Source organism: Rattus norvegicus, chromosome 16 (genome assembly GCF_036323735.1).
Source record: "Rattus norvegicus strain BN/NHsdMcwi chromosome 16, GRCr8, whole genome shotgun sequence".
Classification (NCBI taxonomy): Eukaryota; Metazoa; Chordata; class Mammalia; order Rodentia; family Muridae; genus Rattus; species Rattus norvegicus.
The window spans coordinates 65,075,536-65,099,853 of record NC_086034.1 but is presented as its reverse complement, the minus strand read 5'-3'; the positions used below and the strand labels follow the sequence as shown (position 1 = coordinate 65,099,853).

The 24,318-nt window shown below is 48.3% G+C and overlaps 1 protein-coding gene and 1 long non-coding RNA gene across 9 annotated transcripts in view; one reads left to right on the top strand and one right to left on the bottom strand.

The window, feature by feature from the left end:
- Nucleotides 1-1,349: 1,349 nt before the first annotated feature.
- The window catches only part of Rbpms (RNA binding protein, mRNA processing factor), a 156,346-nt gene continuing 133,377 nt past the window's right edge, over nucleotides 1,350-24,318 (bottom strand). For 3 of the 8 annotated variants that reach the window (XR_010058306.1, XR_010058307.1, XR_010058308.1), the window contains 3 exons: nucleotides 21,481-22,008; nucleotides 13,239-13,307; nucleotides 2,764-2,886 (listed from right to left, as the gene is read on the bottom strand). Coding sequence is in view for 5 of the 8 variants with exons in the window: in XM_006253238.5 (XP_006253300.1) it covers nucleotides 2,585-2,886; nucleotides 13,239-13,307 (371 nt within the window). In the remaining 3 variants the exon portion in view is untranslated. Of the gene's footprint in view, nucleotides 2,887-7,725; nucleotides 7,832-13,238; nucleotides 13,308-21,480; nucleotides 22,009-24,318 lie in introns of those variants that run through there. The other 5 variants (XM_006253241.5, XM_006253238.5, XM_006253240.5 and 2 more) reach the window with 5 other exon arrangements.
- Nucleotides 2,886-20,359, top strand: LOC120097493 (uncharacterized). The gene is made up of 2 exons (XR_005494930.2): nucleotides 2,886-5,580; nucleotides 6,765-20,359. It is a non-coding gene; the product is annotated as an uncharacterized LOC120097493 (long non-coding RNA).

The window sequence follows — 24,318 nt, the reverse complement described above, 5'->3', positions numbered from 1 at the left end:
TTTGAACATTATCTCAAAGTGCATTTAGGCCTGTTTTTGCTCAAAAGACATCTTGGGTGAAATTTAAGCATTTGACCTAATCACATTTCACTGGGGATAGGGATGGGAAAGGGTGTGGTTTTGTAGTTCATTTCTTCGTCCTGTCTCAGCTCCATGAATGCTGGGATCACAAGCATGTGTTGCTGTACCCAGCTTCAAATCTGCATCACATCAGTTTTTAAGTGAGGAGTGCATATAAACAGTTGACACAGGCTAAACTGTTGGGTTATTTAACATTTTTTAAGTGTGTATTGGTGTTTTGCTTGCATGTATGTCTATGTGAGAGTTTCAGATCTGGGAAGTTTGGGACCATCCTGGCCTACAAAGGAAGTTTGATGTAAGCCTGGGAATTCATAAGACCTGGGGTGGGGGTGGGGGGAGAGTGTATAGAATACTGTCTATCATCTTGGCTAAATCAGCAGCTACATTTTTCTAGATTTTCAATCTTTTTCTTAAGTTTTCATTTTATTTATGTGTTGTATATGTACTATTACTATTATATATGTTACTGCTAGGAGTCCCTAGATTACTGGTAACCTAACTTCTGAGTCATCTACCCCCCCCCCCCCCACACACACACACAGAATCTGACCCCTCTTCCCAGTTTAGTTCTGGCTGTCCTGAAACTCACTATGTAGATCAGGCTGGACTCCATCTCATAGGATCTGTCTATCTCTTGGGATTTAAGGTGCATGCCGCTATGCTTGGCAGAATCTTAACAATTTTGACCTCAAACTGTAAGGGTCCATGATTCACTGACTAAAGATACCCCGGACTCAAATAGTAAGCAGAGTGTTCTGCAGAAGCCAGCATGCTTGGGTCTACCATGTACCAAGATGGACGCACCGCAGTGAGCTCACAGGGCCGATTTAAAGCACACTAGGGGAATGGGTGGGGGGGGGGTATAGGTGGGAGTGTCAGTGACCTCTATCTTAATCTGTTGGCTCTATTGCTAGGGACATTCCAGAACCATTGCTGGGAGGGGGTGGGGCGGAAAACTGTTGCTGACCCATTGCCCATGCCTCAGGCCAGGGATTTTTTTTTCAGTAGCTGACTTGCCTAGCCTACTGAACTGCCAATTTGAAGCCTGTCATGGAGTCAGCCTGTCTCAAGACTAGGTAGGTTAGGGTGGTTGGTACCTTTCACTGAGCAAAAGGTCTGTGGATCCCTTGGTGGCACCTGGGTGTGTTGTAATTACCCTGACTTCCACCACAGTCTGAATCCTGCCTCGTTTGCCACAGCCTAGAAATGGGAATCTCTGCTTTGTAGGACATGCTTGGCTGATGTTGTAAGTTGTCAGACAAATCATGTAATGGCTGGAATAAACTTTTATTATCTTTTAAAAAAATGACAATACAAAAGTACCTTTACACAATTATAAAAGCATAATCGATGATAAGTGGCTCACTCTCTTTAAAGCAAGTAGAGGAGTCTTACAGTCAAGTGGCACGGAACACCACCTGGATGCTAATTCCCCAGTGCTGCCTGCCCCGGCCTCTAGTTTACAGAGAAAAGGCCCTTATTACAGGCCTTGGTGTTTCTCTTTTTAATAACCTTTAAAAACTTGACATTTTTTACTTCTCTTGAAAAATAATGAAATAACCCTCCCAAACCACCGAAATATTCATTAAAATATGACGTTTTCAACACAATACAAGCAGATCAATAACAAAGATACAAAGATTGTGATTATGTCTAGTAGTATCAGCAGCTGGAAATTCTGAGGTCAACGTAGTATGCATGGCTCGTTTGAGGAGCGGGAAGACTGCCATCACAGCCTCTGGGAATGTGTTGGCACACAACACAAGACTAACTTTGGGCTTTGAAGAGGTCTTGAAGCAAGGGTAACAGTGTTCATCGCACATGGCCAAGTTTCATGCCCCACACTGCAATGTAGTAGGTAGTCTCAAGATGAGCATGTAGCGTTCCAGAGAATGTGATGGATGGTCTGACTGACATGGCTGCCAGACCAGAACAGCTAGCTACTCAGGCAGGCCAACGCTTTGCTGACCCACTTGAGAGATGTGATGCCCAGCGCAGGCTGAGTGGGCAAAGCCTGAGGCATGTTTGCCTCCAAACTAAAGGCCAACCACATAAATGGAAGGTGGACCTTGCAGTTCGTTCCACTGCGGAACAGTTTCTGGAAGTTGGGTGATATATATTAAGTTGCACACTCTGAGGGTGCTATCCTAAACGACACAAGCATAGAATGTCAATATGTCCCCGGGCACAGTTTGTATAGTCACAGCCAGAGTGGCCATGGTTTTCAGAGACATTACCTAAGTAGTCTTTGCCCAGTGGTTTATACACTACAATGGCAGATGCTTTGGGGCACTGATTGTCTTGCAGGGAGATCCCTGGGAGCCAGGATTACAGAGCTAATACTGCAGAAGCGCATTTCTACACCCAGCTACTAATGGGGCTGACTCTGGGCCAGGCAGAGGGAGTCCACACATTCACAACACAATTGTGGAAACTTGGATGCTATTTAGAGATATGTTTCAAACATGCATCTTATTTCAGAAGAAAAATAAGATAAACACCATTAAAAGCATTCAAAAATCAAACAAAAGTCGTGATGTAGCCTAGTGTAAAGAATCCATCTGTCCACTCTTAAAATGTCTGTTATAAAAATACTAACCATCCTGGCTTTACTGCTCATGTCTCCAAACTGTACAGAAATGTCAGACCATGCATTCACAAATAACACATTTCTTAAAATTATACAGTGTAAAAGAGTAAAACACATTTTATTATATATTTTTTTTTCTTTGAGGAAAACAGATGTGTGATAGAGGCTGTTATGAAGTCTTGAAGGGATCAAAACTGGGCAAGGTGTTTTCAAGCCTGAAACAGAAAGAAAAATGTGTTGGGAGGGTAACTTTGGAAATCCCATACAGTACTGTTACTGTGCCCCTGTGGGACTGGTAGACTCAGCAGACTTGTGGGCAGTAGGTGAGGACCAGGCTGGGTGCAGTCCAGCACTGGAGACCGAGGCAGGAGGATCAGCTGGGGTTCCAGGCCAGACAGGGCTAGAGAGAGATGCTGTCTGAAGGAAATGAAGCAAGAGGTCCAGCTAGACGGTTCAGTGGGTAGACATTGTTAGTGACCCAAGTTCAATCCTGGGGATTCATCGTAGAGAACAGATTCATGCAAGATGGCCTCTCACCTTCGTATCTCCCTCCTTTCCCTGGAGTTTTAACAAATGCCTGTGTGTTTTGCTTTGTGGCAAAGCTGTGGTTGGTCCTGGATTATTTTTTTATCTGGTTCTCCCGCTGAGTACTGCCAGCCTAGGTTCTGGAGTTTGCCAGCCACGCTCTGTGGTGCTCCCTGGGATACTCTGTAAGGCCCCTTTTTTCTGTCATTCATTTTATATTCTCTAACTCCCGTATTTTCTTGCCGTCTTACTGACAGAATAGACTCATAATACAGAAGAGATATGCCTATCAGTTCTGTACAGAGAAATGCTTATGTTGTATCAATGCCTACACGTTTTAAGGGTCAAATATAATCACCATGTACATGTAGAGCTTGGAAAGGCACCAGGGAGAAAGCAAGCTGTGCACAGCTTTCCAGAGCATCGGTGTACTGTGCTATTACTCGGCTTTTCTGTCTCTCCCAATTGTTGCAAATGTGGAATCCTGGCACATCACCACCTACTTCCTGTAGAGAGCTGTAGGAATGCTTTAGTGTTGCACACACAGTGACCACTTCCTTTTTCCCATCTCCTGGCAGCAGCATTCTGAGTCGCAGCATTTATCTAACAGAGATAACAACTAAAACCCCTCTAGGGAATTCTCACTTCTTGCTTCCTCTGCTTCCTGGTGTTTGCCTATTTAGTGCCAGCAGGGACCCACATACGCTGTGATGTTCAAGTAAAGGGATTCCATCTCTAGGTAGGGGATGCCTTTAACCTCATAGGCATGGAGATCTCTCAAGTTCCTGGCCAGTCAGAGAACTACATTTTTAGACACAAAGAACCACTCTCCCTAGAAGTGGGACTCTGGGGCAGAAGGTGCCATCACCTTTTAGGTGACAGCAACAGTAGTTCCTTTGTGAGCCTTTTACTGGCCCTACTTACTGCTCCACAGTCAAATCTGTCCCTGCACCGAGGCCTGGGTAGCTCCGTCCCTTACACAGGTGCCAACATAGCTTTCGCCAACCTCTCAATTTCCAGTCTTCAGCCACTTTGCCGAGTAGCAAAGTGAAAATGATTCTTTCTGTGGCTCATTGTGTCTTTTCATATTTTTCCTATCCTTAGATAGGTCTCAATCTTTCTAATGCTATGACCCTTTCATGTTGCGGTGACCCCCAACCAGAAAATTATTTTGTTGCTATGTCATAACTATAATTTTGCTACTGTTATAAATATTTACTGTGACCTGGCTAAGAGGGTTGTTGGACCTCCAAAAGGATTGAGCCCAACAGGTTGAGAACAATGCCTTGGAATTGACTCTGTCTCAGGCGTTTTTTCCCTCTCTTTTCTCACTCCTTACCCCCACACTCCAGCATTTATAAACTCTTGTCTTTGAAAACTCAACCTTTTCTAGGCCCCTCAGTTCTGAAGGGCTTTGTAATAAGTCCATGTAGAACTTTTAGATGAGTTATCTTGAATGTTATTTTCTTCCCTAAAATGATCCTTAATCCCAGATGGAGGTTACAGCAAAATGTTCCTTCATTGAGACACTTGGGCCCCTCTTAACAATGCTGTAGTCTGCCAGACAGGGGACTGCATCTGGAGGTCTAGCCTGGGCTCTACATAACCAGTTCAGATGCACCCTCTTTAGGAGGCTGATCCCTGAGGGTAGGGTAAGCAAGCCCCTCGTTCTCCACACACGCTTCCTTTCCCTGCATCTCTTAACAGGATCTTTTGAGGCTGGGATAAAGGAGACGTGCAGAGACTAGTTCACTGAGCTTTCTAGAACCTACCATGGAGATGTGATTCTCACATGGGAAAAGAATGTATCCACACTGCCATCTATGTCCCAGACTGAACACAAGGTCAAAATGGAGCTATTTCAGTCTCTGTAAACAAGAGCTTTAGCTAGGAATGGAGTTCAAACCTTGGAATGTGTTAACAAGGACATTTAAACAGAATCCAAAGACATCCGGGAACACAAAGCACCACAGAGAGGGACAGCAGGCTGGGGTGACTAGGGGCAGATTCTTTTCAGAGTCTTTTGGGAAAGGGGGCCCAAGATCAGCATGTAAATGATCTCCAAAACCCAGAGTAAACAGATGGCAACATGGCTCTGCAAAAGCCAGCCAGACACCTGCTCACAAGCAGCTCCTGAAGGTTGTTCTGCTTCAAGAACAGGTTAATGAATGTGGTGGTTGGGGGTCACCACAGCATGAGCAAGTCTATTAAATAAGGCTGAGAACCACTGTCTTATAAAGTACATACAATCCTAAAACATCTGACTTCACCTGGTTTTGATGTGTGAGCTCACTAGGGCACTTTGCTGACTGACGGCTGGAGGATGTAGCAAGAGAACTGTCTGGGCTTCTACATGGCTAAGCCACACTGCTGGCCAGGACCAGGTAAGCTTCTCCCCCGCATCCTTCTGCTTTCACCATCCCCATACGCTTGGCCTAACTACTGATTACCCTCAGCTTAACTTTAACCTAACATTCATTTTTGCCAGGTCAGGTAAGAAATACTCCCCTGCTGCCCTGAGTCCAAGTAAACCCAGGGCATTTGACAAATTAGTTTTCATGCCTATCAGCTTAATTTAATCAAGTACAAATATTTATGATAGGTGAATATTTGAAACATTTCAAGTGTTTGTAGTCTTCTGTAGAAACCAATCTTCCTGTACTCTCCTTGGCTGGGTTTATTCATGGCTTTATCCCTAAGGGCAGATGGACCACCTCCTTACTCAGCCCAGGTGTAACTTTCTGACAAGGTTGGCTCACGAGAGCATTGCCTTAGATTGGTAAGAACAGCCTCACGATCTTGCCTGTCTATAACCCATGGTGGTCTGGGAACTGCAGAGCCATGAGCTGAACTGAGTCAGTGTTACCACACCCCACCCCCCAGTACCCCCGCTTCACTGCCATCACCTGGCCTTTTTTCTGAGCACTCCAGGGGCATGTGACCCTCTAGTCCTCAGCCCATGCTTGCCTCCTTCTCCTCCTTTATTATTAGGTCCTTCTGGTATCAGATATGTCCCCACCTACTTCTGACACTGGGCTGGTGGTTGGTGAACAGCTAATATTTTGGATGTGTTACTGCATTTATGTCTAGCACTGAGGAACTCTGGGAGAGCACTTGGCATAGCATGCACAAAGACCTGGTTTCTAACCATGCCCACATAAACTGCAGGAGTAGCTATAAACTGACCTTTAAATTACACCAGAGAAAGGAAGCCCTTCAAAACAAAAACAACCCATGACCATGACACTTATCATGGGCACTACTGCTGAGAGCCACGATGAAAAGAAACAGATTCGAAGGGCATACAACTAATGGGAAATCATCAATGCCCTACGTGATGTATCACATATGGTGCCTGTGACAGCCTGTGCTACTATGGCAAACAAGACATCAGTGAGAAAAATACAATGTCAGAGGTGTGCACTTCTAAACAAGTGCTAAGAGATGGTACTCTCAGCATAAAGTCACTCAAGCCCCCAAAATGTGGTAATGACCTCCTTGGACACCACCTGACTCTGCCCTTAGCAGCAATCTCTTGTCCTCCTTTTTGACTCATCTTTTTTTATAGGCACCACAGAAGGAATGAAATTCACCTCCTTATTTAGGCTACAGCATGAAGTGTCCCTGGCATTCTGCTATCCACAGCCAATTTCTGCAAAGTCATGAGAAGCTGCCATATGAGGTAGCAGAGGGCAGGCGTCTGTCTGTTCATTATATTCATGTAAAGCCTCCTGCTGAGGGCCAGGCTGGGACACACCTGTAAGTTCAGCACTTGGAAGGCTGAGGGATGGAGGAAGATCCCAAGTTCCATGCTGGCCTGGGCTGTACAGTGAGAATCTGCCTTCCCAACCACACTAAACTGAAACTAACTGAGGCAGTGACAGCTACCGGCGGAAAGACGGGCTGTCAACTTACCAGCCGGAAAAGCACTGCCAGAGAGGAGCCCCGAGAGAGTCCCACAGTCACACTCATCCTGATTTCAGAAGACCCTCATAAAAACATCCCCTGGTAGAGAAATGGCTTCACTATACTTCATGTAATTGTTCAGATAAGAAAGGAACATATACATTATGTCTCAGATTTCCAACAAACTTCTAATTTCAAACCGAAGGCTTGGGAAGTGAAAGCGAGGAAAATACTTCATTTACGTATGAGATTCCCCATAGGTCATGATGCCAGCCTTACTTGAGAAGGTCATGGTGTGACTTATTGTCAGTCGTGGGGGTGGGGGAACACAGAACTTTTCCAGTGCTAGAGAGGCTGAGGCAGGAAAATCAAGATTAAGGCTAGTCTGGGCTACATAGTAAGATACTGTTTCAAAACAAAAGCACCCACCAATAAACCCAAGAAACAGAACTACCTATTATTAACATTCTGGCGGACCTTAAGTGGTTTGTGGCTGTGGAAGGGCCTGCCGGATAACTGGAAAGGGTTGTATGCAGGCACCATGGGCCCTTGCAGAGGCTGTGTTTCCAGGAGATACTGGTGCCCATCCTGCCCACACTGGTTGCCACCTGACTTTGGCACTCACCAGCAAGCTCCAGTTTTGCAGAACAGCTGGATGACAGTCGCCACCAGTGAAGACCGCATTAATACCCACAAGACAGATTGCAGCCGCCATCACACACCCGAGACCTGGGTGGACAGAGAGATCTGTTAACTGCATATGGTAACCTTTTCCATGGGTCTCATGCTGCCCTGGATCAAGCTGACCAGTCTGCACTGCTGGGGCAAGGAGCTGAGCGTAGCTGTCACTGCACAAGGACCTTGCAAGCAGCACAGAATGCTTGCAGACAGGAAAGTGATCTTGGGACTTAGAAAAATATGAGAAGGCCACTGGGACAGAGGTGTGGGCACAGAAAAGTTGCTGGGGTAAGAGCCGTCGTACCTGAGGTTATCTGTCTAGCCTGTGGGGATGCTGCCCCTGGAGTTACAGTGTGGGAATTCTACGGCCCCTGCTAGACCCCAAAGCCTGCCAACCAGATCATGAGATTTTAAGTCCACACAGACTTAAGACAGTCACCAGTTCCAGGGGCTGCCTCAGACCTAACAGCTTCAGACAGCGCGAGAGCCCTGTCATTAAGGTCTGCTATGAGCAGGAAGCACATCTGACTGTCTTGGAGTGCCCAAGGTGCTAAGAGTCGTGAAACAAATGTTACTGGCTGTCTCATCTTTAATATACTTGGCAACTTGGCTGGCCCAGCTGGGTTCTCCAAAATTCCGCATGCCAAGAACGGAGTCCAGCTCCATGAGTATGACCAGCGAAGATCCTACTGGAGTGCTGTTTCCACATGCTCACTGATACCTTCTAGACTCAGGCTGTTTCTAGCTCAGAGGGCTTCCTGTCTGGTGCTCTGGAATTCCATGTGATGGGAGTGCACGTGGAATCTGTTCTTTCTAGAATTAGGGGTGAGTCTGTAGGACAGGCTGCCTATCTTATTAGAATAAATGGGAAAGATTTCACTACAGAAACATTCAAGGAGTAGGTAAGATTCTGGTTTCCTAGTAGAAGCTAGGTTATTTGAGGAGAGAAAAATACCTGATTTCTCCCTCACCTTTGTCACACCCTCCACAGTGACCAAGGGTGCCCCCCAAAGACTTGCTAAAGTAGCAGGCCCATGGGGCCTCCTGAGGTTGCCAAGCTGCCCTGAGTTTTGTGAATGCCCACTGTTGCTGAAGTCACACTGGTGGCTGACTCCCTCATGACTTCTGGATTATGCTAAGCAGGAGGACTAACCCTGGCCCTATGTTCATCAGAACATGGGGCTTGGCCAGCAAGCTGTGCACACCAGGGCTCACGGGTGGCGGGGGGCAAAAGAAAGTCATCACAGACAGTAAAGTGATGATCACCAGCCAAGCAGTGTCCCAGAAGGTTCATTTTCCATATCTTGCTGAAAACCCCCTGCACACCCTCCAAAACTCAGAAGAGGCACAGGAACCGGAGGGTGGGGCAGAGGCTGGTTGGGTATCCCGCTCTCAGCATATAGTCTAACACATGGCCACCATCTTCAAACTTAGAGGGACAGCAATACATGGAACAGGTCAAGGGACAGGCTGCAGCTTTTGTGTACGTGTCTATCAGGGAGCCTGGTAGTCATGGTGGGAGCAAAAGTGCTGGGCTTCAGATTACAGGGTTTAGGAATCTGGGACTGCAGTATCTGGCAGGACAGAGGTTTGCAGCCTTGTAACATACATGTAACCACAACAGACCTAGGCTAGCAGCAGTAAGAGCCAGACCCCTGTGTACCTGTTGAGATGACAAGGAGGAGTCTCTCAGAAGACTTTCCCTGAGGCCACAGGTCACTGTCCAGGCCCATCTACTTTTTTTTTTTTTTTGGTTTTGGTTCTGGTTTTTCAAGACAGGGTTTCTCTGTATATTCCTGGCTGCCCTGGAACTTGCTCTGTAAACCAGGCTGGCCTCAAACTCAAGAGACCAAGACTTCCACCCTCACCCCTGGGTGCTGGGATTAAAGGTATGCACCACCACTGCCCGGCTCCATCTACTTTGATTTAGCCACGGGAGAGGCGATAGGATTGGAGTAGTTGCATTTCTGGTACAGAGGGGTCTGCTGGGCAGGATTTGGACGGCTTGGCAGACCTGCTTCCTACATGGAGCCTCACAAGCTGTTGCACCCCAGCAATTGACCTCCTATTCCTACCAGACCTCACGGTCCCCACCACACTGGGGTCTATTTGACCTATTGTGCCCATTTTACTACTCCATCCCCCTCCTTAGCACGCTGCAGGTGTTCACTGAATATTTACTGCGGTAAGTAGAAGTACAAAGGGAAGGTCAGTCACAAGGACAGCTCTATAGTCCTGGCTTCTGGGTACACTGCAATGTGGAGCACAGCACTGGGTGTCTCCTGAGGGGGAGAGCAGGGAGATTGCTACACATCAGCCTGCATGAAGACCCAGCTGCAAAGACAAGGACGGACTAGGCTGTTCCCCCCAAACAAGATGTAGTTTGCATAAACTGCTACAAGTTCCAGCTATTTTATCTCCCACTGTTCTCTCCGCTTTGCTAAGGCTGTAACAACACGTGCTTACAATTCTACGCCATGGTCCTGGTCAAAGGCCAGAAACTTCACAAGTTCCTAAGAATATTATCTCATCCCACACCAATTCCCAAGCTCTCAAATAATTGTTTAACTATATTTGGATATCCAACGAGGAAAGCCATCACTTCTACTTGCAAGGCACAACAGAAAACTTATTCATGCTCTCTTGTTCTTGATGGAGCTGGGAAACTGGTAATTTTCAAAACGTTAGTTTGTCTCCCAAACATTATCATAGTTCTCTGTCACATGGCTGGACCATCACCAACACTAGTGATGGGGTGATTGAACATGTAGACAGACTAAACTCAACTACCTACTACACGCCAAGTGGACATCAGCACCCTTGGCCCCTCTTCCAAAGGTCTTCCGCACGCCACCGATGAGAGCAAACCCACAGACCCTTCTCCACAGGCTGAGCCCAGGGCACCCTGAGCAGTTGTTCTGTGCAATACTGTGTCCACGAGGCTCCCACGAGAATGCAGGTACAGCCCACACTTACACAAAGAGTAAAGAGATGTCTAGTTTAGTCATTTATTACACGCGAGCACCAAAGAGTTAAAAGCGGACAAACTAGAGATCTCACAGGCTGCCAGGCATGCATGGCACACTGTACGCCTATAAGTCCAACACTTGAGAGCCAGAGGCAAGATGATCTCAGGTCTCAGACCAGCCTGCTACATGAGACGTCTCAGAGAGCCTAACACAGACACCCGAAGGCCTCTTCTGCAGCAGGCCAAGAGCTGTCCAGAATTTGAAGGACAGCATTCAACCCTCTGTAACATCAGGGGTGATGGTATGCTGTTTGGTACTGACATCCCTATTGCCTCCTGTGGTAGGGAGTTGGCCACCTGGCCAGCACTAGCCTTTCTGATGTGCTTTCGTCTGTGTTTCTATTAGCTCATCAACACCAGTGTTTCCAACTCTGTTACACATTCTGCAAGATTACACAGCTTGGGTTATTAGCTGACTTGGGAAGGACTTTATCCAAGACTCTGGAAGGAGCTGGAATGATGGCTATACGTGTCTAGCTCCACACGACAGTACTGGGCACCGCTCCCCAAGTTTCTTCCAGACTATCCCCACCGGACACATACCCCAAGAGTTCACACACCAGCCAAGCTCTGGCCCGTGGCCAGAGCTGAGAAGTCAGCTCAGAAGAGACGACTTGTTTTCAATAGATGCCACACTGTTTGGTTCGGGTCTTTCTAGGGCTTTTAGAATCTGTGTGTCGATGGCACCCTGTTTTGGAAGCTGCTGCCACCACCACTGGCCCTCTGACTGCTACTTTTTTTTTTTTTTTTTTTTGGGTTCTTTTTTTCGGAGCTGGGGACCAAACCCAGGGCCTTGCGCTTCCTAGCCTCTACCACTGAGCTAAATCCCCAACCCCGACTGACAGCTACTTTAATGGGTCTGTGAGAAATAAGGATTTGGGGGAAAACATGGCCATGCTAGTACAAAGCATGTGGTCTTTTAAACTGGAACCCATACACACAAAGACTTATTTCTTCCTTTAAGCTTATATAAACAGCAAAATAAACCAAAGAGAAGCCCTACCTTAGACTTTGTGTCATCATCACTGGCTGACTTGTCCACCAGCTGAACGCAGTGTTCTCAGAGCGCCTACCACTGTGGACAGAAGCCACGTGGCTCTCCTGCCACGCCGAGTACACTATATGGATTCCAGCTGGATGTTCCTAACAGGACCCAAGCCTGCTCCTCCGCCTGCTCGTCTCCCTTCCTCATTCATAAAACACTAAGCAAGAAGCTCCTGGGACTGGATCACTTAGAAAACGTCATTTTAGTCAGAATTCCCATCAAGTTACATACAGTTCAGAATTAGGGTGCCTCCTGCTTAGTCAGAAATTCAGTCAAGGTGCTAAACTACAGAAGGCAGTGTGGGTTTTCTCTTTGAATTGACAAGAGACAATTCACCTGACTGTTGTCTGAACTGCAGGTAGGCCTAACCCGGCACAAAGATGCTACTGTAGGACACCGCTTTTAACCACACTTAGGGGCAGGTCTTATGACCAAGATGGCCAACAAGAAACAAACTCAATGGCATTTGTGTTGACATTTTTGTGTCATATTGCTTTGTTTGGGTGTTTGTTTTAATGGATGGTCCTTTGTATATTATAGTTTTCATTTTTTTTTTTTTAATGACAGGATTTGTGTCTGTGTTTCTTGTGTCTTTTTTAAATTCTAGTTTGGTTTCTATTCATTTTCGATTAGGAGGGTGGGGAGGTAGGAAGGGGAACCTATGAACAGAAATATATTTGGAAAAAATTCAAGTTCAATAAACGGAAAAGGGAACATATATATATATATACATACATATACATATACATATATATATATATATATATACATATATATATATATGAATAAAGTGAGGGCTGGAGAGATGGCTCCGTGGGTAAGAGCACTTGTTGCTCTTGTCCAGGACCTGAGTTTGGTCCCAGAACACACATGGTGGCTCACAACCACCTATAGCTCCAGTTCCAAGGAATCCAACACCCGCTTTTGGGCTTTTACTATATGCATGTAGTGTGCATGCATGTGTGTAGGCAACACCAGGACCTCATACATGTAAGGAACAAATTAAAAAAATGAAAAATCATTTTTGTGGGTTTTCCTGTCTTAAAGCAGGCCTTGGCATCAGCACCTCTGCCTTCTGTACAAAAACTTCTGTATTTGAGTGCATGATGGGTCCTGATGTAGACGTTGGAGGATGTTAGGAGCAGGAGAAGCACAACCGAGTTCTCAAACCCCCGGATGCCTGGTCCACAGGCCCCAGCACTGCTGCTGACACATGGAACTGAGTCCCCCAGTGAGACTCAAGCCAGGCTGGGCCTGCTCCTCACGTTCCCACACGAATGCAGGAGATATGCCCACGTTCTTCCTGCATGGAGGAAACTGCGGATTACAGACATCCATCAAGAATGGGCTAGGTGTGCAGACCGACCTTCCCCTAGGGTACTTACACAGCCTCAGCAGAACTGCCGGGACTTCCAGCCCTGGGAAGTAGCCTCGGAGGGAGGGAGCCAGCGCATCTGAAAAGACAGGAAAAGCTGTGAGCCAGAGGTCCCCACCTCATTCTGGGTCTTCAGACCCCCTCGTTGCTCCAAGATGGGTCAAGTCACAATGGCCCAGTGGCATTTTCTGCCCAGGGTAAAGAAGTCCTACAGTAGCACCCTCAATCTGTATGTGCCCTATGAACTCCAGCCAAACTCACTGGGCAGCCCATTCCGGCCAATATTGACGCTCTGCCAATTCCCCTTCCTTTTCAGAGGTCACAGCCATTAGAGGCCATTATAGATTCTCCTCTCTGTACTCCCCAAGCTGGGGAGACTAAGTTAAAATATAAACAAAGGGAGGGGCAATTCATGACCCCTCTTGAGGCTGGCCTGGCTGGAATTGAACTTGGGTCAGCTTCCTGGTATATTGTACCACGCTAAGCAAAAGCTGAACAACAGAGGGCAAGCACATTTCATTCTCAAACACCCATCCACTGACAATGCCAGTTTTCTCTATAACCTGTTGGGCAGAAGAAGGCATGCTTACCAATGGCCGACCCACCATTCTTTTTTACTTTTTGAGACAGGGTCTCCCGTAGCCCAGGCTAGCCTCTTACTCATGAACTCCTGTTCCTTGTCTCTACTTCCAAAGAGCCTGGCTTACCAGGCTAACTCCTCCCACTGAGCATGAAGAGCAACACAGAAAATGCTCCTGGGGGCAAGGACTATGTAAATGACAGCAAAGCTTGGGAAGTAGGGGAGGGACCTTAACAGGAAGGTTTACAGAGGTTCCTTAAACATCAAGAGGAATGAAGCAGGAGCCACTCTGGCTGTGGTTGGGGGTACAACTGGGCCAGAGGCAACTTGCAGAAACCCTATGAAGATTCGGAACTGGGGGGGCTAGTGGAAAACTTCCCCTTTCTCTCTTTCACAAGGGTGGGAAACAAGCTGCCCCAGAATCCACCTCAGAAGGCAGAACCAGGGTCCATTAGGTCCTGCTAACTACCTGGTCCTAAAGGCTGAGAAGCCGAGGAATTGGGTCCTAGGGAGAAGCTCATTTTTGCCCCAGTCCCTAAGCACTCCCTGTGGTTTCCTTCTGACTCAAAGACCCCAGGAAGAGGCACACTGGGGAACTCCACTCCAACTGGGCTAGAGTTCTGGTCTGCGCTGCCACACATGTAGCCCTGAAGAAACCAAGGCAAACTCTGAGGAGAAGTGTCCACTTCTGCTACATCAGAATCTACCTCAGGTATCCCTTGGGGCATCTTATACACCTCGAGGACGTCAGATGTTATTTCCAGAGGCTCAGAACCTGTGAGGGTAAAGCCATTGCCTGGGAGTCATCGGAGCCTCGAGAGAGCCCTAGGCACCTCTCCTATCACTCACAGCAGGAGGAACTGAGTGACCCGACACTTATCCTTGGAGACAGCCTAAATACCCCACACCGATTGTCTGTAAAGCAGTAAGACTCACAAACAGACAGACGAACAGACAGACAAGAGGGGATGATGTGGAGAGAGGTGGGTTAGGAAGGCAGGAGGGTGGAAAGTCCGAAGGCAGAAGAGACAAGTACCTACCCTTGGCTCAGGATTCTCCTCAGTCCGTTTGCTCACTAAGCAGAGAGCACAGCTGGAGCTGCCTTCCTGAGACAGCTGGGGAAGGGCAGCCTCGGGGCCAGAGCCCTCCGGCAAGGGACGCTGGGGACCTAAACCCAAAATGGTCCATGTGCACTGGGTCAGTGTGGAGCAGTGGTGGTGGTTGTGCGGCCTGGGTGTGGGGTGGGGATGTAAGGCCCCGAGTCCAACATGGAGTAGTGGTCACCAAGGGGGTCACAGGGAGGGGCTGGCAGGGAGGACAGTGAGCTGCAGGGGAGACAGCATGGGTCTGAGACTGGTGAAGGTGACTGAGAAAAAGAGGCCTCCTTGCTGTCTGCCACTCTCTTGATCCAGTGCTCCCCACCCTCCATTGAGAGCAAGTGACACACACACACACACACACACACACACACACACACACACACACACACACCCCCTTCCTCCCTCTCTCTCAATCACGAATGGAGGATGGAGAAAAGATGAACTCCCAAATCTGCCTTCCAAGACATCGTGGCTCTTGCTGCTTTCAGACACCAGAGGCACCCACCTTCCAGCGGGGGGGCAGTGGATGCCAGGTCAAACTGGGCACCTTCCTGTTCTTGCACCCACAGAGGGGCAGAGTCCAAGGGGCATAGCCAGGAATGCAGGCAGCTGGCCCAGGAGAACAAGCTGTTTTGTGCTAATCACGGCTGTTTGGAGGATGGCAAGGAGAGGCTTCACCTTTCCTCCCATTTAGGCTGTTTGTTCTGCTGTAACTTTGGCCCAGGTCAACTCCCGTCCATGCCCTGGAGGCTTCCTGATTTCTCATTATCACTGCCTGCAGGGGCCACAGGCTTCCCCAGACTTGCTCAAACTCAACTCTTCAGAAACAGTTGAGGACATACATTGTAGCCATGGAAGAGAAGCTGGCTTACTTAACAGTCATCCTGGTGATTTCCGCACTATCAACAGAACACACACACACACACACACACACACACACACACACACACACACACACACACACACACACACACACACCACTCTTACATGCCTACATACAATTCCAGGGGTTTGAGGCTTCCATGAGAACTTCTAACGAAATACTTAGCTCACACAAACCCTGTCTTAGTTTGCGCCAGGCAGAGACAGTGTCAGGTGAACCAGGCTGAGAAGCCTAGAGGCCTGGAAGATTTCTGAGTAACAGTGATTCAGTTCACTGCTTGGTGCCACACTGTGTGGCCTCTACCATCACACTCTACTTCTCATCCCAAGGTGACTTTGTCAGACTCCAATATCCCAAAGTGGTGACAGACCAGATAGGAAGAGCGTAGAGATAGGAGATACCCGGGGAGTAAATAATCGGAAGGGAAAAAGAAATCACGCCAGAGATAGTAAATTCTCCCAAGATATGGAACAGAACGGGACACCTAAGCACCACACAGAATTTATGGTTCCCATGGTGAGGCCAAGGACAGAAAGGCCCGATGCCTCCAGGGTGGGACTCAATGCACCATCCCTGGCACATCTGTGCACCGAGCTACACAGGGCAGGGCAGGTCTAACGGTCACTGGCTCCGACTGTCCTCTCTTTAGTGACGGAGTCTATTATCACTGTCCTCTTTAGATTCTAACAGCCATGAGGAAGGCTGCCGGGCACACCGATCAGTAGTGAGCAGACATCTTTGGTGGCTTTTTCCTCTGGTCCACCAGGCTCACTTAGCTTGGCCTTTCAGAAATGTGGTCATTCTAGGGCTAGGGTCATCTAAAACAATCAGACGCTGTTTATTTCATGAATTCGTCTCTCTCTCTCTCTCTCTCTCTCTCTCTCTCTCTCTCTCTGTGTGTGTGTGTGTGTGTGTGTGGGGGCAGCCTGGGTGAGTGGGCGGGCTCCTGGTTCCACCACCAGGCCTCGTGGCAAGGACTCTTGCTTGCTGACTGACCCATCTCACTTGCATTTGAAGTGCTCACCCAGATGTGAGGTAGTACTCTTGACTTAGATCTTCAAAAGTGTGCCGGGAACAATACTTATCTAGAAAGGCTCTCCAACCCAGAAAGTTTCGAGAGCAACACACAGTGTCTTCAGGTTGACTGACACAAAGCAGTGTGTGAAAGGTTTGGCCGAGATACGGAGGGACTTGTTCCGTTACTCCTTGGGCATCCCAAGGTCATCTGACTGCAAAACTGTTTGATTCTCTGCCAGCTACTGATACCCATAGAGCTGGGAGAAGCCAGTGTGGGGCCCGGTCAGTGGTAAAGAGGTGGATCTAGGTGGCTGAGGTGTGAACAATGTGTCATCCAAACTTCCTGGTCTATTCGCTGCGGAACAGACCCCACTCCCTTTGACTGATACCCCGAATTCCATTCCTGGTCCACAGTGTAAGTTCATCATCATCTTACTCATCCTAGCACCTGCAGAAGAACCAAGTGAGAACTTCTTGGCTATAGCCAAAAGCTGGCTTATACTATAATCCCAGCACTGGAGAGGCTGAAGCAGGAGGATTACTGTGACTGAGGCTAGCCTTGAAGGCATGGCAAGCACTATCTCAAAATACCAAGAAGACGCAGCTGGAGAAGGCTGGTTCTTCAAAGATACCAGGATGACAGTACGTTGGTCACTGGCTTGTGAACCTCACAATGGAGGTCCTAGGACCACAAGTCCCCTCTTCAAAGACCAATCACGCCCCGGGGACCAAGAACAAGCTAAGCCCTTGGGGCTCTCTTTCCTGAGTCTCGGTCTTTCTGGCTATTCTGAACACAAGTTTGGTTCCTGTTTCCAGAGAGGTGTGTGAAATGTGCTTCCACATCTCCGAGTTCACTGAGACGCCACTCGGTTGAGGGCATCCGAGTGTGTAACACCCTGCGTCAGATTCAGTCCATAGTGGCAGCTTACCATCCGCATTTAATCATGTCAGCTTGTTAATTTTTAACTATGTTTGCTAGCAAGGGCCATTAGAGATCCCTGGGCGCTGAGCTCAGTGAAGCGAGCAGGGCTCGTGCACAATGTATGAAGCTTAAAGTTGGGGTGTCCCATTTTCCTATCCTGTCACTGGGCTCTGGCCATCCACACTGGCAGCACAAACTCTGAATAAAATATGATGCCATTTGGAGTCAATTTTCCTTTTGCTCCCGTCAAAACTTATTTTCTTCAAAGAGAAAAGTTCACTTTCTCCTTTTATGAAGCTGGTGCTCGATAATTACAAAGTTTCATTGCGGCTCTGGGTTGGTTTCCAAAACTCCAAAGTCACTTACTGAATGTACCTAGGAGCTTGTGCCTCGGGGAGCAATCCATGGTGGAACCCCAAATGTCACAAATTGGGGACTTGGGAGCCTTGCCTCAAGAAGCAACTAGAACCTACAATGGACCACATGGTGCCTCTCTTGTTCACACCACAAGCTCCGGGCGGTCGTGCCCACTCTTTCTGTGACCCCCACAACCAAGCACAAAGGCTTCACTCACCAGGTCCTACTCTGCAGATTCCTCCCGCTCACCGAGGTACTTGGGAGCCTCTAGTAACACCAGGCTACGTTCTGACAAAGGCAAGGTGTGGAGAGGCTCTTTAGTGAGTTCTGAATGCCACACATATTTGCATTCATCCTCTCAAATTAACGGTCTGTGACAGATGTTCATTCCTCTGTTTATACAGAAAGAAATGGAGGCCCAGGAGGATGAAAGAAACTTGCCTAAAATGTCAAATTTAACAGACTGGGTAGCAACCATCATTAAAGAAGAATCCTGTTCGCCGGGTGAGCTAAATGGTTCAGCAAACAGAGCACTGGCCGTGAAAGCCAGAAAACCCAAGTTCAAACCCTGGAGCTCACAGGAAGGTGGAGAGAGAGAGAACTGACTCCACCAAGCTGTCCTCTGACCTCAGGTGTGCAGTACAGATGTCCAAACACACAATCACAGACACACACAAGTGGTGGTGTGCCTGCAATCCCCACACTCGGGAGGCCTCTACAGCAGAAGGATCATAAATTTGAGGATGGCCTGGGCCAGAGTAAGACCTTGTCTCAAGAACCAAACAATAAAATTACTGTTGATTTTCTTTTTGGGAAACTTGTGAACTTGAAGCAGTGACCTTCCTACTTCTAGGTCCTGAATGCTGGTGTCACAGCCATGACCTTAGCTCAGAGATGTTGACAGTGACGACAAGGTCACTGACAGCAGCAGAGTCCCTGGGCTTGAATCACAGCTCTGAAGGGTAACGTTCCAAGGTGCCAGACATGCCTGGAGCCAGGAGACAGAACCCACAGGCCTTTCTGTGTGGATCTCTAGGCACCATGCTGTTCTCTGGGGTTCCCAGTGTCCTGGTATTGGCTGTGGGGGGAATCATGTTAGAGGTGGCACTAGCAGTTGAGGAAGACACTGCGGGGTGCTGCTGTCCCAGGGCAGCAGTGAGACACCTGTCACCTGATAACGCATCTCTCCCTGCCTGTCACTTTTCCGGTCTTTGGCTTTGGTCTCAGGGCTCGGCAGGCAGGAGAGGTTTTTGCTACTGCTGTCTTGTGGGAAGCTTGGGCTGAGTCCCTTTCTGTGCAGAAAATTCAAACATTCCTTAAAAAAGTCACCTTGAAGTGCTAAACTTGGGTAGGGGGGGTAGAGAGGGGATGGGGTGGGGGGTGATAGAGAAGAGGGGACGGTTTGTAAAACACAACTCGGGTGAAATGCTCTTCTAGAATGCTCTATCCCTAGTACTGGGGGGAAAAAAAGCAGCATAAAAACCCAAACAGCAAGTCACTCCGATGTATCAGACATTACTAATGCTTTATAACCAAGACTCTTAGCCCCACCATCTTGAAGCTCTGAGATGTTTAGAGCTGAGATTGCACAGCTGTCACAGGGTCCTGCACCACTCACTGCCTAAAGGAGGGCCTCAGGCAGAAAAGGGATTTCGACCTGAACAGCCGAGTCGAGCAATACCTTCTCCTATAACCCCAACCTCTACCACAGACTGCTGGACTTCCCACTCCAGAAAGCCTGCTGGGCGCAGAAGAGTGGCATTTTGTGGGGGTGCTCTCCCCAACACGGCCTTACAGAGCTGCAAGGTCGGGGGAGAAGTTGAAAGCGAAAAGCGCCCCGGCCACCGTTCAGCAAAGCCTGGACTTCCCTCAGCCCCTCAGGGACAGCAAGTGTTCAAGGACAAGCTAGGGCTATGAGATGATCTGTGGGTCATAGCAGTACACACCCCAAGTTCCCAGGGCCTACCCTGACCTCTGAGAAAGGCTATTACTAAGGTATTTAAACTCCTGCTGGGGGTCAGAAGGCCCAGTTTAGCCAACACAACACAACTTGCTACTGCTGAGCTAGAGAGAGTGTGAAACCTTGGCCAAACCATGTTGATTGTCACCAGGTACCAGATGGTCTCCCAGGGTCCTCATCCCTGTCCATAAACCCTTGTGCTCTGAGGCACACCTTGGGTGTCCAAGCCTGAAGTCTATGTCTCGTTCTCTGTTCTCCACAGGGCAGTGGTTACTGACAGCAAGATGATTATTAAAACAAACAAAATCTTAATCCAAGTCTTGTTAGATATATCACTGGGGCTGGGGAGACGGCTCAGTGGTCAGGGCCCTCATGGAACTGAGGAGTGACTGGGCGTGACTGCCCTCGTTAGGCCCAGTCCTCCACGTGCACACGTGCATGTGCACCCACATATGTGCACACCACAAACATAAAAATGGAAATAGAAAGTTACACTCCACTGAGTAAACATGCAGCTCTGGTGACAATGGGTACAGACCTGAGGTCAGGTAAACCTATACAGCCTCTAGGGCTAGGGTCCATCTGTGGCCTTTATTGGGTTTGCCAGTGGTTCTTTCCTGCAGACCAGTTCTTTATTTGTTCAAAGCTAAACCCCCTGTAAAAATTTTCCAGCCATGTCTCAGGGACATCTCAAGACACACGCGACCTGAGAAGTCTGCTATGGTTTACAAAGTGCAAAAGGAGTCTGTCCCCTGAAGTAGCAGACCTCGGGACCTTCTCTTGGCCCCCTCCCCTGAGAATCTTTCAGGCTCAACTCTGGGGCTGCCTCTAGTGGGGTATGGGGACCCCACTTCTACCATGAGGTGAGACCAGCAGATTCAAAAGGTTATGACAGGTGGTGACAGAGCGTCTGTATGTTGTTTACCTTCCAGAAAGTGGAAGATGAAACTTATCTGCTAACCAATGACTCACATAACGTATTTCGTAAATGTCACACATCAACGGCTGTGAGGTTAAAGCAGACATCACTTAAAAAATATTAATGACAGACATCTGACGTTGGCTATGGAGTCTCGCTTCCTCTGTAAGAATACTAAGGCAGTGCATGCACTCTGCTGTCCTGTTACTTTATCCGGTTGGAGAATGTGGGAGTTGAGGAAATCTTACTAAAGCATAGGCTGCCCAAGTGTTCTGGATTCGTCTGCCTCTGCCTCCCAAGCACAGGGATTACAGGCGTCTGTCTGCTACCATTAGAACAAAACCAGTGGCATTTGATAGCACAGGAGGACATTAAAACCAGAGCTGAGGATGGCTCGTGGCTAGAACTGAAGCAGACATGGGATCCAACTCATTTTTAATGGCAGGTCCTGTTTCTTGGCTCCTCCCTCCCTTCCTTAGGAGCAGAGCAGGAACACAGGGAGTATGTGTTCTACCTAGATACGTCAGCCTTGTTTTGTTCTGATGTAAGAACTTCTGGTAGCAGATGACTTGTTGGCCCGAGGATCTTCTAGCTTGGGGTGGCTTCGGAGCTCAAGAAACGGGAAGCAGCGTCGATGAGAGCCCGGCACTGGCAGTCTTCTGGGGTGCTCTTTCAGAGTGTGCTCCCATGGTACGTACAGCTTAGTTGCTAGGGGCCTGGTCCTCACAAATTTCAGTCAGAGATCAAATACCTCGGCTCCAAAATTGTAGCACCGTGAAGACAGAAAAAACACTGTAGTCTACTTGAGACCATTTTTTTTTTGCTCTGATTAAAATTTTTATTGAAATCTCTCAAATATCATCAAGAAATAGTTTTTGCAAAAGGGGGCAGGGGAGGCTTGCTAATAAATTCAACATGGGAGCTCCCTCTGTTGGTCTGCAGTGGGTTGATACGTGACAAACACATTCCCAGAGACAAATCTAATTTGCTGAAGAAGTGGACAAAAGACAGGTGTGTTGGGCTTTGCCTCTGGAGAGAAACACTAGAAGAAAAAAAAAAATCCATGTCTCAAAATAGAGCACAACATTGCAAAAAGAAAAAAAAGAAAAAAAAGGTAAAACTAGAAGACTCTCAAAAACTTTTAAGTTTCCAGAATGAAACCTAGTCTAGTAAAACAACAATCTAGTAAAAAAACAAAACAAAACAAAACAATCACCTAGTAAGGGGCCGCCCACTCTGCTCTCTCTGGTTAGCATTCTTGGAAGTCATCTTTGCCTCCAACTCTCTTCTGACAGATTTCCCACTTAGAGGGAAAAGTTCCAAGGAGGCCTCTCCAAAATTCCATTAGGAGAAAGTCTCTGGTGAGCCAGCGCCCTGCTGTGTTAGTCAGCAAGGAGGACAGGTGACACTTGCTCTAGTCACCATGGAAGCACTGTGATTTGGGGGCAGCTTTCCATCTTCTCAGACCTGTTTCCTCTTTATACAATGGGTTGGACCAGCTACTTATAAAGCCTCTACTGGTTCCCTCTGAGTCCCACCATGGACCAATACATTCGATAAGAATGTTCTATTAAGTGACTCCAGAGAAGAAGTGGGATTCCAAGACTCAGACCTCACTGCCAGCAGGTCAGAGTCCCACACAGTCTAGGATTCCAGGTGGGGTAAAGTCTCAGTAGACAGCGCATGGCCCAAGAGCCATCTAATCTTGCACCGTCCCTCCGTCCTTCCTTCCTCAGTGGCATAGGCTTCCTAACTCTCCTATGTTAGAACCTTCACCCTCCGTGTCCCTCCTGATCCGTCTGTGTCACATCATGACCAGAGCCAGCGTTCGCCGCTCTTTCTGGACACCGCCAGGTAGGTCCTGATCCTCCGGGACAGTCATGACTACCCAAAGCCACAGGTTCTGCAGACCACGTGCAACTGTGCACGGTTCTAAGGCATGACCCCTAATGACCTCAACTGCCGGTTGCTCCGTTCTGAGAGGGGGCACAGCACCCGCGCATGAGGTATGGGGCACACAGAAAAGGGGCTTTGAGTCACTCTTTGCGGTCAACAAAGAAGAAAAATATAAAGGACTCAGTGATAGACAGCCGCGACCTAGCTAGCCCCCCACCTGCCTGCTACCTGTCAGCTATGAGGGTTACTGAACACTGACTGATGCAGGGATGCTGGGAGGAGTACAGAAAAGCACGAGGCACGTCTGGTCCTTGACTTCACTTTGTTTCCTAGGGCCACGGCCATCCCCAGCCATTCACTGCCACCTCGGCACGGTTTCCTCATTCCCCACACTGCTTTACACAGGAGAGGGTATCTTGGCTTGTGGCACAGTACTGAGGGCTTCCTGCCTGCTTGGAGCTGAGGGGCCCTGGGAGAGCATCTCACAAGGCCAGTTGCCAACGCAGGCAAGAAAAGCACTGATGGATGTGTCAGATTTAGACTCAAAGGGTGCTCAGCCCTAAGTACTCCTGACGGGGTGGCATGGGGACGCTCAATGGGACCTTAATCAGGACTGCTCTGTGTAATAGGTTTCATCAAGAATGGGAAGGAAACACCAAGCAAAATTAAACACGCACCCCATCTGACCAGCCCAACAACTCCAAAAGGTTTACTGTGTTTGTTTAGCGTGCTTGTATGCACGCACCTCACACGTGCGTGTGCAAGGCAGAGGACAACCAGAAGGCAGTTCTCTCTTCCACCGTGTAAGTCCTGAGGATTGAACGCAAGTCGTTAGGCTTGGCAGCAAGCACCTTTACCCTGATGAGCCATCTCGCCCGCCCGGAGTCAGCCAGTTTTAAAAGGCCAGGCCGAGAGGCGTATTAGTGAGAAATATTTAATAGTGTTTTGCTCGTTAACAACCAGCACTTTCCATGGCCCAATGAAATGAGGGCCGACTTCCAAGGGTGAAGCTCAGCTCTGATTACTATCCTCACACGAGATGGATCTCGGAGAGCCATGGCCTCTGGGAGAGAGGAGGACTGTTCTTAACGAAGCAAAAGGACGCAGCAGACGTCTACCCTTGCCTTGTACCTGTCCTACACACAGCAATAAACACGCTTTTACCTTTCCTGAAACTTACATGAAAAGACCAAGCTTCCTCATGGAAGCTTCCCTTTGGTTCCTCAGCTTCCTGAGGACAGGAGAGCAAGCCTCTTAATTCATATACGCCAAGCACACATTAAAACCTGGGCCTCAAGTTCAGGTCTCCCTTCCATACCGGATGCACGCACGCATGCACGCAATCACGCACGCCCTTATGTCCCTGTGGTGCTCTTTTGGTAGCTGGGAGCCAAGGAGGGAAGCCGGCTTGGTCTTCGCGTGTGATATGAGGGTGAGATCATTAGGGAAGAGAGGT